Source organism: Apaloderma vittatum, unplaced genomic scaffold, assembly GCF_000703405.1.
Source record: "Apaloderma vittatum isolate BGI_N311 unplaced genomic scaffold, ASM70340v1 scaffold8224, whole genome shotgun sequence".
NCBI lineage: Eukaryota > Metazoa > Chordata > Aves > Trogoniformes > Trogonidae > Apaloderma > Apaloderma vittatum.
Window position 1 is genome coordinate 69639 of NW_009714294.1, and position 12073 is coordinate 81711.

The window sequence follows — 12073 nt, forward strand, 5'->3', positions numbered from 1 at the left end:
GCAATGAAGAAAGAAGACATCCCTTGGAAGATCTGTCAAGCAAAACTCTGTGCTAGAGCCCCAAAAACCAAAATCCATCCGCTACACCCTCCAGGAGCTCACTCCAGCCCGTGCTTCAGTCCTGCTCTCAATGTGAATTACATAAATTCAGAGCTCTCCAACACCCTTGGCACAGAAGCACCTCCACACATTTTACAGCACCTTGAAGCAAAAGAGGTTGAAGTAGACGGCTCAAGATTAAAGACACAGCAACAGAGAGAAATGGGGATGTCATGGGAAAGAATTCATTAGGGATGTAGGAGTGGAAAGGCAAGGCCCTTAGATACGTTATCAGTTCAGTGAGGTTTCATTGCAGCAAAGAGACTTCCAGGAGATAAACCTGGTAGGCAGTAATTCAGATGCTCAAGCAGAGATCTAAGAGAAAGTCTGAGAGCATATTCTCTTTATCACAAGCAAATAAAAAGAAAAAAAAAAAAAAATCCTCCTTCTCTTGATCGAAAGCAAACTCCAAGAATCCTACACTGGAGGTTCTGTGACATGCTCCTGTGCTCAATCCCAGCCTGTCCACAGAGTTAAAGGGAGCTCCCCCAACGTTGCTCTAAGCTCCCCTCAAAAATAACCAAGGATGTGACTGATTGAAATCATACTAATGATTGAAAAGTAGAGCAAACTTCCAGGAAAGGGAATATCTTGGTGGAAGCGGAAAATAACGGTGATAGGATAGCACTGCAGGGATTTAGGCAGATGGCAGATCGCATAATTAAGTTTAAAGTTAATTAAATAGTCATTCAAAGAACAGAAACAACGCAGACCTACATTTACACGCCCAGGCTTAGCCAAAATGTAAATTCTATGCAAATGTCCTGAATGGAGTAGATGATGTACTGAAATCCAGCTGCCAGAACTAGCTCCCATGCCCGCCAGTCTCCACTAACTGACCCATCACGATGGGCCACGAGGGCCCAGCCGCGGCGCAAATCTGAGCTGTAACTTTCCATCGTCAAAACAAATCAAAACAAAACGACAAGACGGTGCTTAAAGCAAAGGCCTGTCTGCACACCTCCGAAACGTGATTTCAGGAGTGAATGAAAGCAACCAGTCCCTCTAACAACAGCCCAACTGGTACCAGCGACCCCGTCCAACAGAATGCGGCTCCGCCTGTGGCAGCCAGCAGCTCGTCTACAAGCGCGACTGTGTTTGTGCACCAGGAGCCATCTGTGCACCCGCGAACAGATCTGGAGAGCCCTGCCTCTTTGGAGAAGGTGATTCTCGAAACATTTTTGGCAGAGAGTCCGTCAAAATCTGCACAGAAGAGCTGAACATCCAAGATAAAAAAACCAAAAAAAAAAAAAGCACAAAGGGAATCCTTGGCACATGGGGGAGAAGCTGGCTGAAGAAAGGCAGCCTGTCACCCAGCCTGTGACTCCCGGCTGGGGAAATACAGGCTGTCACAATTTCTGAATGAGTTCACAGGGCCATGAGCTGCTTCTGGAGGTGACCATAGCTGGTTGTAAAAGATCCAGATGTTTCACATCCTTGTGACAAGCCACTGAGGAAGAAACATTCTTATTTAGGGATGAAGGTAGCAAAAAAATTGAAGTGGCATGTCCGTGGGTGTTCAGGAAAATCAGGAGCAGAGACAGATGCCCATTTCCAGACCCATGAAAGTGAGGTTGGAAACACGCACGTGGTGGGAAGCACAGTTTGCTTTAAGCTGCACATACTTCAAACTCTTGTGCTGCATTGCCCCTAGATTTCAGTATGGAACTGGGGAAAATGAAAATATTCTTGATGACTTTGGCTTTTTGAAAGGACCTATGCTTTGAAACAACTGAAATGAAGAAAAATGTACAATGGATTCTTTCTGCAGTGAAAAACGAAGCGGTGGGAACTGCTCCTGAGGCCAAGATCATGTGCCCACAACATCACGCTTCCTCTTCCAAAGCACTTCCAAGCATCCTGATGTGTGCAGGATTTTGACTTCAGTAACTCAGACAGTAATTGCAGTTTTATTCAATTCCTCAGCAGGGTTTGTGTTGTAGAAATACTACATGAGTACAAGAGCCAAAGATACCATTCCAGGCTCTGAACTGAGGATTGGTGACAAAACTCATTTAGTAGCAATAGACTAAAAGTTTATCAAAATAGTTACCGTGCTCCAGCTGCGTGCAGCAGCACAGTGGCGTTGTCAGGGAGGGGATACAGCCCTTCTGGTTTGCAGGACTCTTTGTGAACCTGCTCCACCCTGCTCGTGACCTCCTAACTACCTCCTCCGCCTGATGACTGCACTCCTCCAGGCTTCCACTCCTGCCGACGGATGTGGGTCAGGGCTGCTTCCACTGCCCTCTCGTCCTTCCGTCCTCCCAACACATCTTCCACATTACATTTTGCTCTGTTTTATCTCAACCACTCCCCTGCATAAAGGCTTCTTCAAGACTTCAAGAAAAACACTTTAAAAAACATTATATTGCCGACATTCGCTTTGATTTCTCTGGGCTTCACTAGTTTGAGTGATGCAAGCTGCCTGAAGATCAGAGGAAGTCAAGAAGTTTTCAAAGGCAAAATACCTGACAGGAGGTGCTAACACACGAGAAGACATTAACACCTGAACAAATGAAAGAACTGCTTTTGGATTCATACATATCCCGAGGTTACCCAATGTGCTACAGAATAAGACAATTTGCTGATGATCTGTTCCCCATTCGCTCACTCAGCACAGTAGGTATATAACTCACAATCCTCAGTACTGCGGGGGGAAAAAACACCTAAAAACATACAAACTGAACATAAATGCATTATCACTGCAGACTTGTATCTGTAGAGAGCCTGAAATATTCTCCAAGGCATGACCTGCCCCATACATCCACGGCCTTCAGCTGCTAGTGTTGACATCTTCCTTCAGCACCCTGGAAATTTTTGGGTTTGTCACAGAAGATGTTATTTTATGCAACAGATCCCAACATCTTGTTTACCATCCTGCCCCAGTCAAGTTTCAGCTCTCCGTAGCTCGGATTTCCCCACAAGAGGGAGTTAGGGACATGCAGCCCACGGCATGGAGCTAGTTAGCAGGGGGCTTGAGGTGGGAGGGCAAGAGATGGACACCAGCAAACAGGTCAGGAGAGGCAGAACAGAGGCTGGAGAGCAAGGGCAGGCAGCCATGGGCCTGGAGAGGAATTGCCATGAGCTGCTGAAGGCAGCTGCAAAGCACCTGTCCTACCTACCCGGGTACCCACAGAGAAGGAGGCGCTTTGGAGATGATCTGACCAACAGGCCAGACCTGACTGGAGTGCGTAGGCTGGCTTATGGAATAGCAGAGAGCTTTTTGCAGATTAATTCCTGTCTGAACTACAGCATATTTCGGGAGTAAAATTTGTTATCAGGGCTTTTAAATGTGCTAGTGACAGCCCACATACTACAGGCCTTCACAAACCTGTTCCAATGGTCACTCACCCTCACTGCTGTGTTTCAAGCCTGGATTTGTTTAGCCTCAAATGCATTATATCATAATCTGCTCAACTGAGTAGCCTATTACTGAACATCTGTTCCCCATGTAGGCAATTTACTGAAAGCTCCCCTCCCCCAAGCATCTCTTTGATAAGTAAAGCAGGGTTCTTCAAATCATTCACTCGTGATCCCAGCGTTTTCATCTTCCTTGTGGTTGCCCATTGAGTATTCATCAATTCATCACCATCCGCCCCGAACAGAGGGCATCACCACAGGAGACAATACTCCAGAAGCTGCTGCCGCTGCCATGCCAAAGACACACGCAGCCCATACTCCATCTTCCAGCTCCCATGCTCATACATTCCCCTTTTGGCCACGTTTCACAGGAGGGGGATGTTCAGCTGATTAATCCACCAAAAGCTCAAAACTTTCTTCCAAGCTGTTGCTCCCCACGCCGGGTTCCTCACGCTGCTCACGTGGCTCTACACTGGCCCGATAAACAGATTTTGTTTTGCCTGCTCCCAGCCCACCAAGCAATCCAGACGGCTGCCAGTAGCTGCCCCCATTACTCAATACTCCCTGAGGTCTTCAAGTCATCCAAAAAAACTTTCAGTCCTACTCGTACATTTTCTTCCCAATGACTGACAGAATTATGAAGCCGCACTGGGTCAGAACATGACGCTGCAGGAACCAGACGCACCTGCGGGTAACAATTCTCAATTTATTGCTGCATTTAATTAGTTTGGCTAAACAGCTTTTAAACTATTACCCATGCGCTGTGATTTGATTATGCTAACACACTAGAATCCATGCTCACACCTTCATCATCAAACTCCAAATCTCATAAACTGACACTGAGGGAGCTCAATGGGACCTTTGTTGCATAAATTGATGACAAGTCACTTTAAGGAAAAGACTTTAATTAAAAAACATATTAATTCTTACATTAGCCCATTATTTTCTTAGAACCAACATCACGTTGACAGGCATGGTTACCTGAGCTGTATAGTGGGGGCTAAAGAGAAGAAAAAATTTCCACCAATGAACATTCTGACACGAGCACCAGCAGGTGAAGGAAATTCCTTCATGGAGATGAAAGTCTCGCTGCCAAACACAAGGGCTCCTGCCGCAGAACTCAGTCCTGCTGCAGTGCGGGCGCTCGGGACTCTGGCTAAGGGCATGGAAGACAGTTATTAGATCACACATAAAAAACACCAGCCCTGCAAGGGCAGGATCTCATCCCCCCAAGAGAGGACACATCAGATATTAACTCACATACCATAGCTGATGTTAGCCAAAAACATTAGTTGCACAGGATTCAGGAATGCAACATTTTCTTCTGTCAAAAGCAAGTGAGAAAATCACGTTTGTGATGGCGTTGCTAAACCATTAGAGAAAGGAGCATTCTACTTTTCATGTGTTTCTCAGCTGGGGCCATAGAGTAAATCCAGTTTTTCCCTCCTCTCCCATATCTTATTACTATGATTAACGTCATCCAAGGAACATTACATTGGACCTGGCAAGATTAGCTACGTTTTAAAGATTTCCACAGCAACCAACATTCTCCATTTATTGAGCTGATTCTGTGGCATTTACTAGATTGCTGGCTCATATTTACTGGTGCCAGATAGGGAGATAACAGCATTCTTAAGCACTGAATTTCACTACACAAGAACTGAAAGACTCACTGCTAAAAAACAGCATTATCTTAAATCTGTCTTACAAGCAGGGGAAAGCAGAAGTTGTGATTCTTCCTCCAAAGCTCCCCCAGGGAAACAATGGCAAACATAAAATTTACTGCAGTGTCCCAGGGAAAGACAAAACCCCTAAGGTTTTGCCACCTTGTTAAGGTTGGTGTTTCTCAGCCAGCTCTGCCCACCAAACACACAGGAAAGCCACTCCAGGATATTTCCTTTACCTGTCCTGAACTTTTTCAATGTCAAGGGTGCAGGCATAAACACATCACCACCACCCAACAGCAACAACTGTTTGTAAAGCTCTGCTGCTGAACACCAGCCTGCTTGCCAGTGACACTCCTCTGTGGAAGCTGCCCACGTTGGTTAAGTACCACAGGCCGGACAAAGCAATCCCAAAGGTCTGAGAAAGGATAAATCAGAGAAGGCCATGGAAATCTTACACCGTTTCAGATGAGGCACGCTGTTACCCATGAATTGTCTGTTTCTCCTCAGGGGGCACACTGGGAAAGACACCCGCATCGCATCATAAACCTGTGAAGCTTTTGGTGAGCGGAGCCTCGGGAGGTTACCTAGCAAAGCTGGTGGCGGTCTTCCTGAGGATGCATGTAAATACCGGTTGAGACTGTATCCGATCATGACAAATCTGAACCTATTTCAGAGCAATCAGCCTTCACGAGCATCCTGCTCCACTCAGACTTTCAGCATCAATAAACCACCCTACTCCCAGGTACTCTAGCTCCCAAAAGCCTCCAAAATCAAGTGTGGCTGGGAGATGGTGTTCCCAAAGACCATGCTGCACTCCCCTTTTGGAGGACAGCTCTCTCTTACCAAGGTCTGTTTCTTACACTTTCCAGAGTCAGGAATGTGCTACCAAACAGCAACTGTTCCCTCAAAGACAGGCTGAGAAGTGCACATACTCAAAGGCAGCTGAAACCTTGTTGTCCCAAATAAAATACACAGCTTGGTCTAAACCACTTAATGCATCACAGATATTTAGGATGAAGCTTCCCTTAGCAGCGATGCAAATCTCAACTACAGGCATGTGACAGACGCCACAGAAAGAGTCAGTACTTCTGTCCTCAAGGAAAAGGGGACTATAAGCCCTTTTATGACAGAAACATCAGTAGTCCGAAAAGAGATTTTGATGACTAACTCTGGACTGAAGTGGGAAAGCCGTCAGAGCCTTTGATCAAAACCAGAAAACAACCCGTGGGACTTCATAAAAGACTTTCTGTTAAGGCTGTTTAACCAAATTTTAGCACCCAAGGAACTTAGACGATTGGAGATTTAAGGGAAAAATACCATCAGAAAAATTGTGTTAGATGAAAAACTATAAGCATCACAATTTCAAATGCCATTTCAGAATTATTTTTTTTTGTCTCATTGGGATTTGTTTGAGAAGAAACTTCAGAACAGGAGGCTTTATGGCAATTCTCACAGAGGTTACAGCTGCACAGAAAGAAGGAACAATCTGTGGAACATGTCTACATGCAGCTATAAGCACCACAATTTCAAATGCCATTTCAGGATTATTTTTTTTTTGTTTCATTGGGATTTGTTTGAGAAGAAACTTCAGAACAGGAGGCTTTATGGCAATTCTCACAGAGGTTACAGCTGCACAGAAAGAAGGAACAATCTGTGGAACGTGTCTACATGCAGCTGCATCTTCCCAAATGCAAGAGTGCTGATACCACAGAGTGAATCGAACCCGCAGTTCCATGACTGCCTCACATGTTTCAGACATGGGATAACAGAGTTCTGCTCACAGTCAGCTCTCTCAACTGCAAAGTTTCCAATACTAAGAAAAAGCAGTTACTATACAGAACACCGGAAGAGACTGTCACGGTCAGTCTCCTAATTAGCTATTAATTTCTATCCCCCAAGCCTCATCTTGGGGGCTTATGCTACAGAATGACAAAGGCAATGCTCAGTGCTCCTCACAGACAGCAACACACCAGTAGTGAGTACCAGGGCTCACCGACGCTTGCTCAGGGCTCCACAAAGGGCTCTGCTGTCCCCCAAGGCCCCAGGAGCTGCTGGACAACTGCAAGGGCATTACCAGGGACCAGTCCCTCGCTGCCCACAGCCAGCCCCACAGCGCTCAGAGGGTTTTCTCAGCCCTCCATGTCTGCCTTCAATTTTAGTACCATCAGTTTTAGGGTCACTGCAAACCTGACCATGGCTAAGCCTGAGCTGAACAGCTGTTAAGAAGAGGACAATGAAATAAAGCGATAAAGAGAGACGCTTGGTTTTGAGATTAGCTCAAAGAGCCTTTTGGAAAGCCTACAACAGCCTGAACGGAGTTAATTTGTGAGGAAATGTCACTACTGAAAAGACGATTTGCCTCACCACTATGACAGAACCAATTCTTGCCATCACAGTTTCACAAGCCTTGATTTAAACTGATCAAACCAGACACCTGCCTATGCAAAGTAATATGACCTATATCAGCATCAAGAGAAAAAGAAAAGCTTTGAAGTGAGAAAATATTAATCTGGTATGTGATGTGTGAGTTCTTATACCTAAGCGTCTGCATACTGTAAAATCTTCATTTCACTTAGAGCACTAAAATATACTCAAACTGAACAGCAAAAAAAGACATTTCTCTGCATTCTCGGGGGTTTTTTTTTCCCTATTTCTTTCCTTTGTAACTGATCCCAGCTACATGGGATGGTGGCTGAGGAGGCACGCAGGGGGAAGAAGAGGAAGAGTGTCACTGTTAAGCAAATAACTTTCAAATCATCTTCCCCACAGTGTGAGTTTTGCACCTGGGAGGTCAAACACCAGGGTCAGCATTTTCTGCTCTAGGTCTTTACGCTAAACAACCAATTAGTTTTCAGAGGGTTTGTGCAACCCCACTCCCAACTAGAGCAGGAGGGAACTGCAGGCACTTGCTTTTGAAAGCCAGGGTCTTTGTATTTTAGACTAAACGCCACGTTTTCATGGCTACAAACCACAAGCCTTTTAGAGTCTCCATCTGTTAGATGTTCTTCCCTACTCTCCAAAAGCCAATGGATGAAAAGTAGCAAAGCCTATTATAACACACTTAAAACAGTGTTACAATGAAGTATACAAAAAAAAAAATCTCCCAAAAATCAAGCTCATAGACAAACTTTAGCTTGTGTTAAATCTCCATGATCTGTCTTACAAGAACTCATGAAAGTTTACCAATTTTAGCATAAGAACTACCACCACAGCCTCAAAAATACCACAAATCCTGAAAAAAAGCATGTTACTTGCCACTCTTCAGCAACAGGGCAGAATTTTCTAAGACTGATTTAGTTTAACTTCCAACCCAAGAGTTGCAATAGGCCTCAGGCCCATCTTACCCAGCTAAGAAATCAATTTCTTTTCGTTTCTACTTGTTATATAAAATTTAATATGGTGACATTTATGAGTTCCTCCAGCAGTAGCTTTTAAGATCAGGTTATCCAAGTACTTCACCATAAATAACATTCAGAGGAAATTTTAACCCATTACATCAAATCTAAACTGCCTGGCTTTGGCTGCTTGTTGATGTGGTGTTTTGGGGAAGGGGTTTGATTAAAAAAATATTTTTGCTCCATAAGCAGGCTTTTTGCCTCAAACATCACATTTAAGAGACACGTTAATTTCACTACTGCAAGATGTGGTCTCTTTGTTACTAATATCAAAATTTGTGGGGTCAACACTGTGTATCAGGAATCGGATATTATACAGGCATCTTACCCCTGAGAATTAGGCGGGCTCAGACCCTCTGCAAAGGCAAATCAGCACTCCAGACCCAAAGAGGTGAAGCAGAGAAAAGTGTGACTCTGCCCCGAGTCAGCTCAGATCCAGCAGTCTTAATAATTTGGACTCTGTGCCACAGAAATTGGGCTCTCCTAGTCTTGAGTCGATCCTGGAAGCAGCACGGCCACATTCCCAGAGCTCAGGCCAGGGGATTAGGTCCTGCCAGCACCAAGCTGGCTCAACACGAAGCCATTTGTACATGCCGGATGGTTTACTTGTAAATCAGGACAAAGCCACCCACAGGTAACTAAAGGGCTGACTAACTTGGACAGAGTAGAACTGGCTCATGTTAACTCAGTCATGACTAAAACATCACATTCAATTCCACAGTAATTGTAGCAAACAGATCAAACAGTTCATCGGCATGAACTCACCTTGGACTTGACCTGGAGACAAGCGAGTGTTTTTCCTGGCATTCACTGCCAGCACATCCTCGCTAAACTGCTCAGTCGACAAGTGTCCAGCTCCTGCCTCTGTGTCGGCAGGACACCTGCCTCGTTTCTTATGTTTCTTTCTCCACGTGTCCTCCTCGTCCTTTTCATCAGAACCAGAAGACTTCTGCAGAGCTGCACGGTATCTCAGGCTGTTCGATACTCTCCCACCCAGGGCATCGCCCGTATTTAACGGGTCAGCTGCAGCTCCACGCTGAGGTACATAATAATCCTCCTCCACCTCCAAGTCTCCTTCTGAACTAACAATGGCATTTTTTTTCTGAGGACCTCTGCTCAGAACAGTTTGGGGTTTATCTTTCTCAAATGCTCCAGGCACGGCCTGTTCCAGGTGATACGACCTCACTGGCGAACAGCTGTGCAGCCCGTTCCTGGGTGGATTATCCTTCCCCAGGCCTCTCCTCGGAGGTGGCTCCAGATCTGAGCTGGGGTCATTGGAGCTGCTGTCTTCCAGCTGCATCTTCTGTGCAATGTGATTCAAATAGGACCGGAATCGGCCACTGTGGTGCTTTTGCACAAGCCTCGCGTAAGCGTTCTTCTGGGGAGCAGCGGGCTTGCTGGGTCCCTCTTTGGCACCTTGGGCAGAAGCAGTACTCCTCACATATCCCGGCTGATCCATAGCGCAGCAAAAGGCCCAAACTTCAAAGAGTTATAAATAGACACAGTGGGAGAAAAAGGGTTATTTTCTTGAAATCAAGCATCAGATAACTGATTACACTAAAAGACACAGAAAATATACTAAAGGAGAATGTATTGACCTATGTAGAAATGTTGGGCTGGTAAATCACTCCACTGGGGGAAGGGGTTTCATGATGTACTTGGCAGCTACCATGCGCCAAATCCCTGCCAGTGCCCTCTGAGTGACCACAGCCCACAAGCTGCGCCTTCCCGTACCCCACACAAAACTAGTATTTTCATCCTGAAGCTGACACCCCAAATGTAAGGGAATCCTTCAATCCGCTCATTGTCACTGGAAAACCCACATAAATTTAAGCATTGACTGACAGACCATATCAGATATATCAGTTTAGCAGTTATCAGAAGTAAAGTCTTATGTCCAACCTGGAGTCTTCAAAAATAACTGCATCCTTACTGAAGGGCTTCAGTGTTGCAGTATAAAGCATACATTGCCTGTTACCTCCCTCCCACAGCAACTGACACTTTGGATTTTATACGACATTTGCTTCAAATACCAAGACTAACCACTTCAGCTTGTCTTTCTGGCCATAAACTCACTCCTAGTATGGTGGAAATAAAGGAAATTCCCCAGCCCAACTAACAGCCTTGCAGGAGCTCACAATTCTTACTGAGATACACCAGCTGCTGCTCCATCCAGCATCAGTTTCTGTAGATGGTATTATGCGTCCACCTTCACTGCACAAGTGTGGAACTTAAGTAGATCAAGCATCTCTGAATCCTACTTCAGCTGCTCTAGCTTTTAAGTTTTTGGAGCAAAACAATCCAGCAAGTTGTCTTCAGCTACTATTAAAGTAAATTACAGGTACAGACAGGACATAGCAATGGTTTTTGCTGTGTGCAACAAGGGGAATATAAAAATATATTGATAATGGAACCCAGTGCAACTGCTGTCTTCTGTGGGTTTCCATAAAAACCTTCAAGACATGTCTGAAACTGAACAGCTGAACTTCACCCCAGCTGGTACCGTTGAGAATTTCAGGGCTCACTTATCTCTTCTAGGCCAGAACAGATGGGCACCAGACTCTGAACTAAACTAAAGGCCACTGTCCATTAAACCCCTATCTCTTCAATTCTCTAAGCACAGGGGTGTTGGCAGAACAGAATACAGAGCTCAGCAGAAGAAAAATGCATATGCTCTCCCCTACTGCCACCACGCTTGGAATTTTTCTTTCCGCTCACTCAGTCCTCTTCTCCCTTTTGCTGCAGTTGTGCAGAGGATAAGCACCCAGGCAGTCTCCTCCACGCACACACCACCTGGGAACGGGGCATCATTCAGCAGGGACCAAGGACTGCAGAGCCGACTCCTCCTCAGAGTGTCTGCTCTGGCCCTTTCAAAGAAACAGCACATGTTGCAGTGAGATTTACTTAAGTAATTGAGCGCGGATGTGAACAAGCTTTACAATACATAGCAAAAATTAAAAATCCCTGAATAAATTGGAAAAAAATCCATGTGTGGTTTGTGATTTTTGTTCCTAAGTTTTTCCATTGGTGCTGGCCAACAGCTAGACTCTTCTAACAGACTGACCTGCTACAAAGATATTACAAAACCCTCACACGGGTAGGTCTGCAGCAAGCTTTCTTTTAACGTCACCTATTCCCGTTGCCAATCCAACAGAAACAGATAACATTTACAAAGGCCTGCGAGACTACTCTCCAAACACTGGTTCCGGAATACAGGAGTTTGCCATATTTATTTACAAGTAGAGAATAAACATTCACACCTCGCCTCTACTATAATTTCTGCGACTTCAATCACGTCAGCAGCTAGCAACGGGAACACAGATAAAAAAAAGGAAGAAAAAAAAGAAAGGGACTTACAAGCCCTCACACATTACAATTTCATTATTATTCTTCCCGTGGGCAACCAGGAATCGAGGACTCCCTAAGGCCGGGGAACAGAGGGAAGGCAGAGGTGGGTCCGAGGCAAACCCAGGCGGGACAGCGGTGCCGGGAAGGAAGCACCAGGATGAAAACCACCCCTGCTACTTTTCACCCGGCTGCTCTCGCAGAGCA

The 12073-nt window shown here is 45.3% G+C and overlaps 1 protein-coding gene across 1 annotated transcript in view; it reads right to left on the reverse strand.

The window, feature by feature from the left end:
• The window catches only part of LOC104273370 (DIS3-like exonuclease 2), a 78919-nt gene extending 68939 nt beyond the window's left edge, over positions 1–9980 (reverse strand). The window contains 1 exon segment of the mRNA XM_009868690.1: positions 9287–9980. Within this exon segment, the coding sequence (XP_009866992.1) occupies positions 9287–9980 (694 nt within the window).
• Between the last annotated feature and the right edge of the window lie 2093 nt (positions 9981–12073).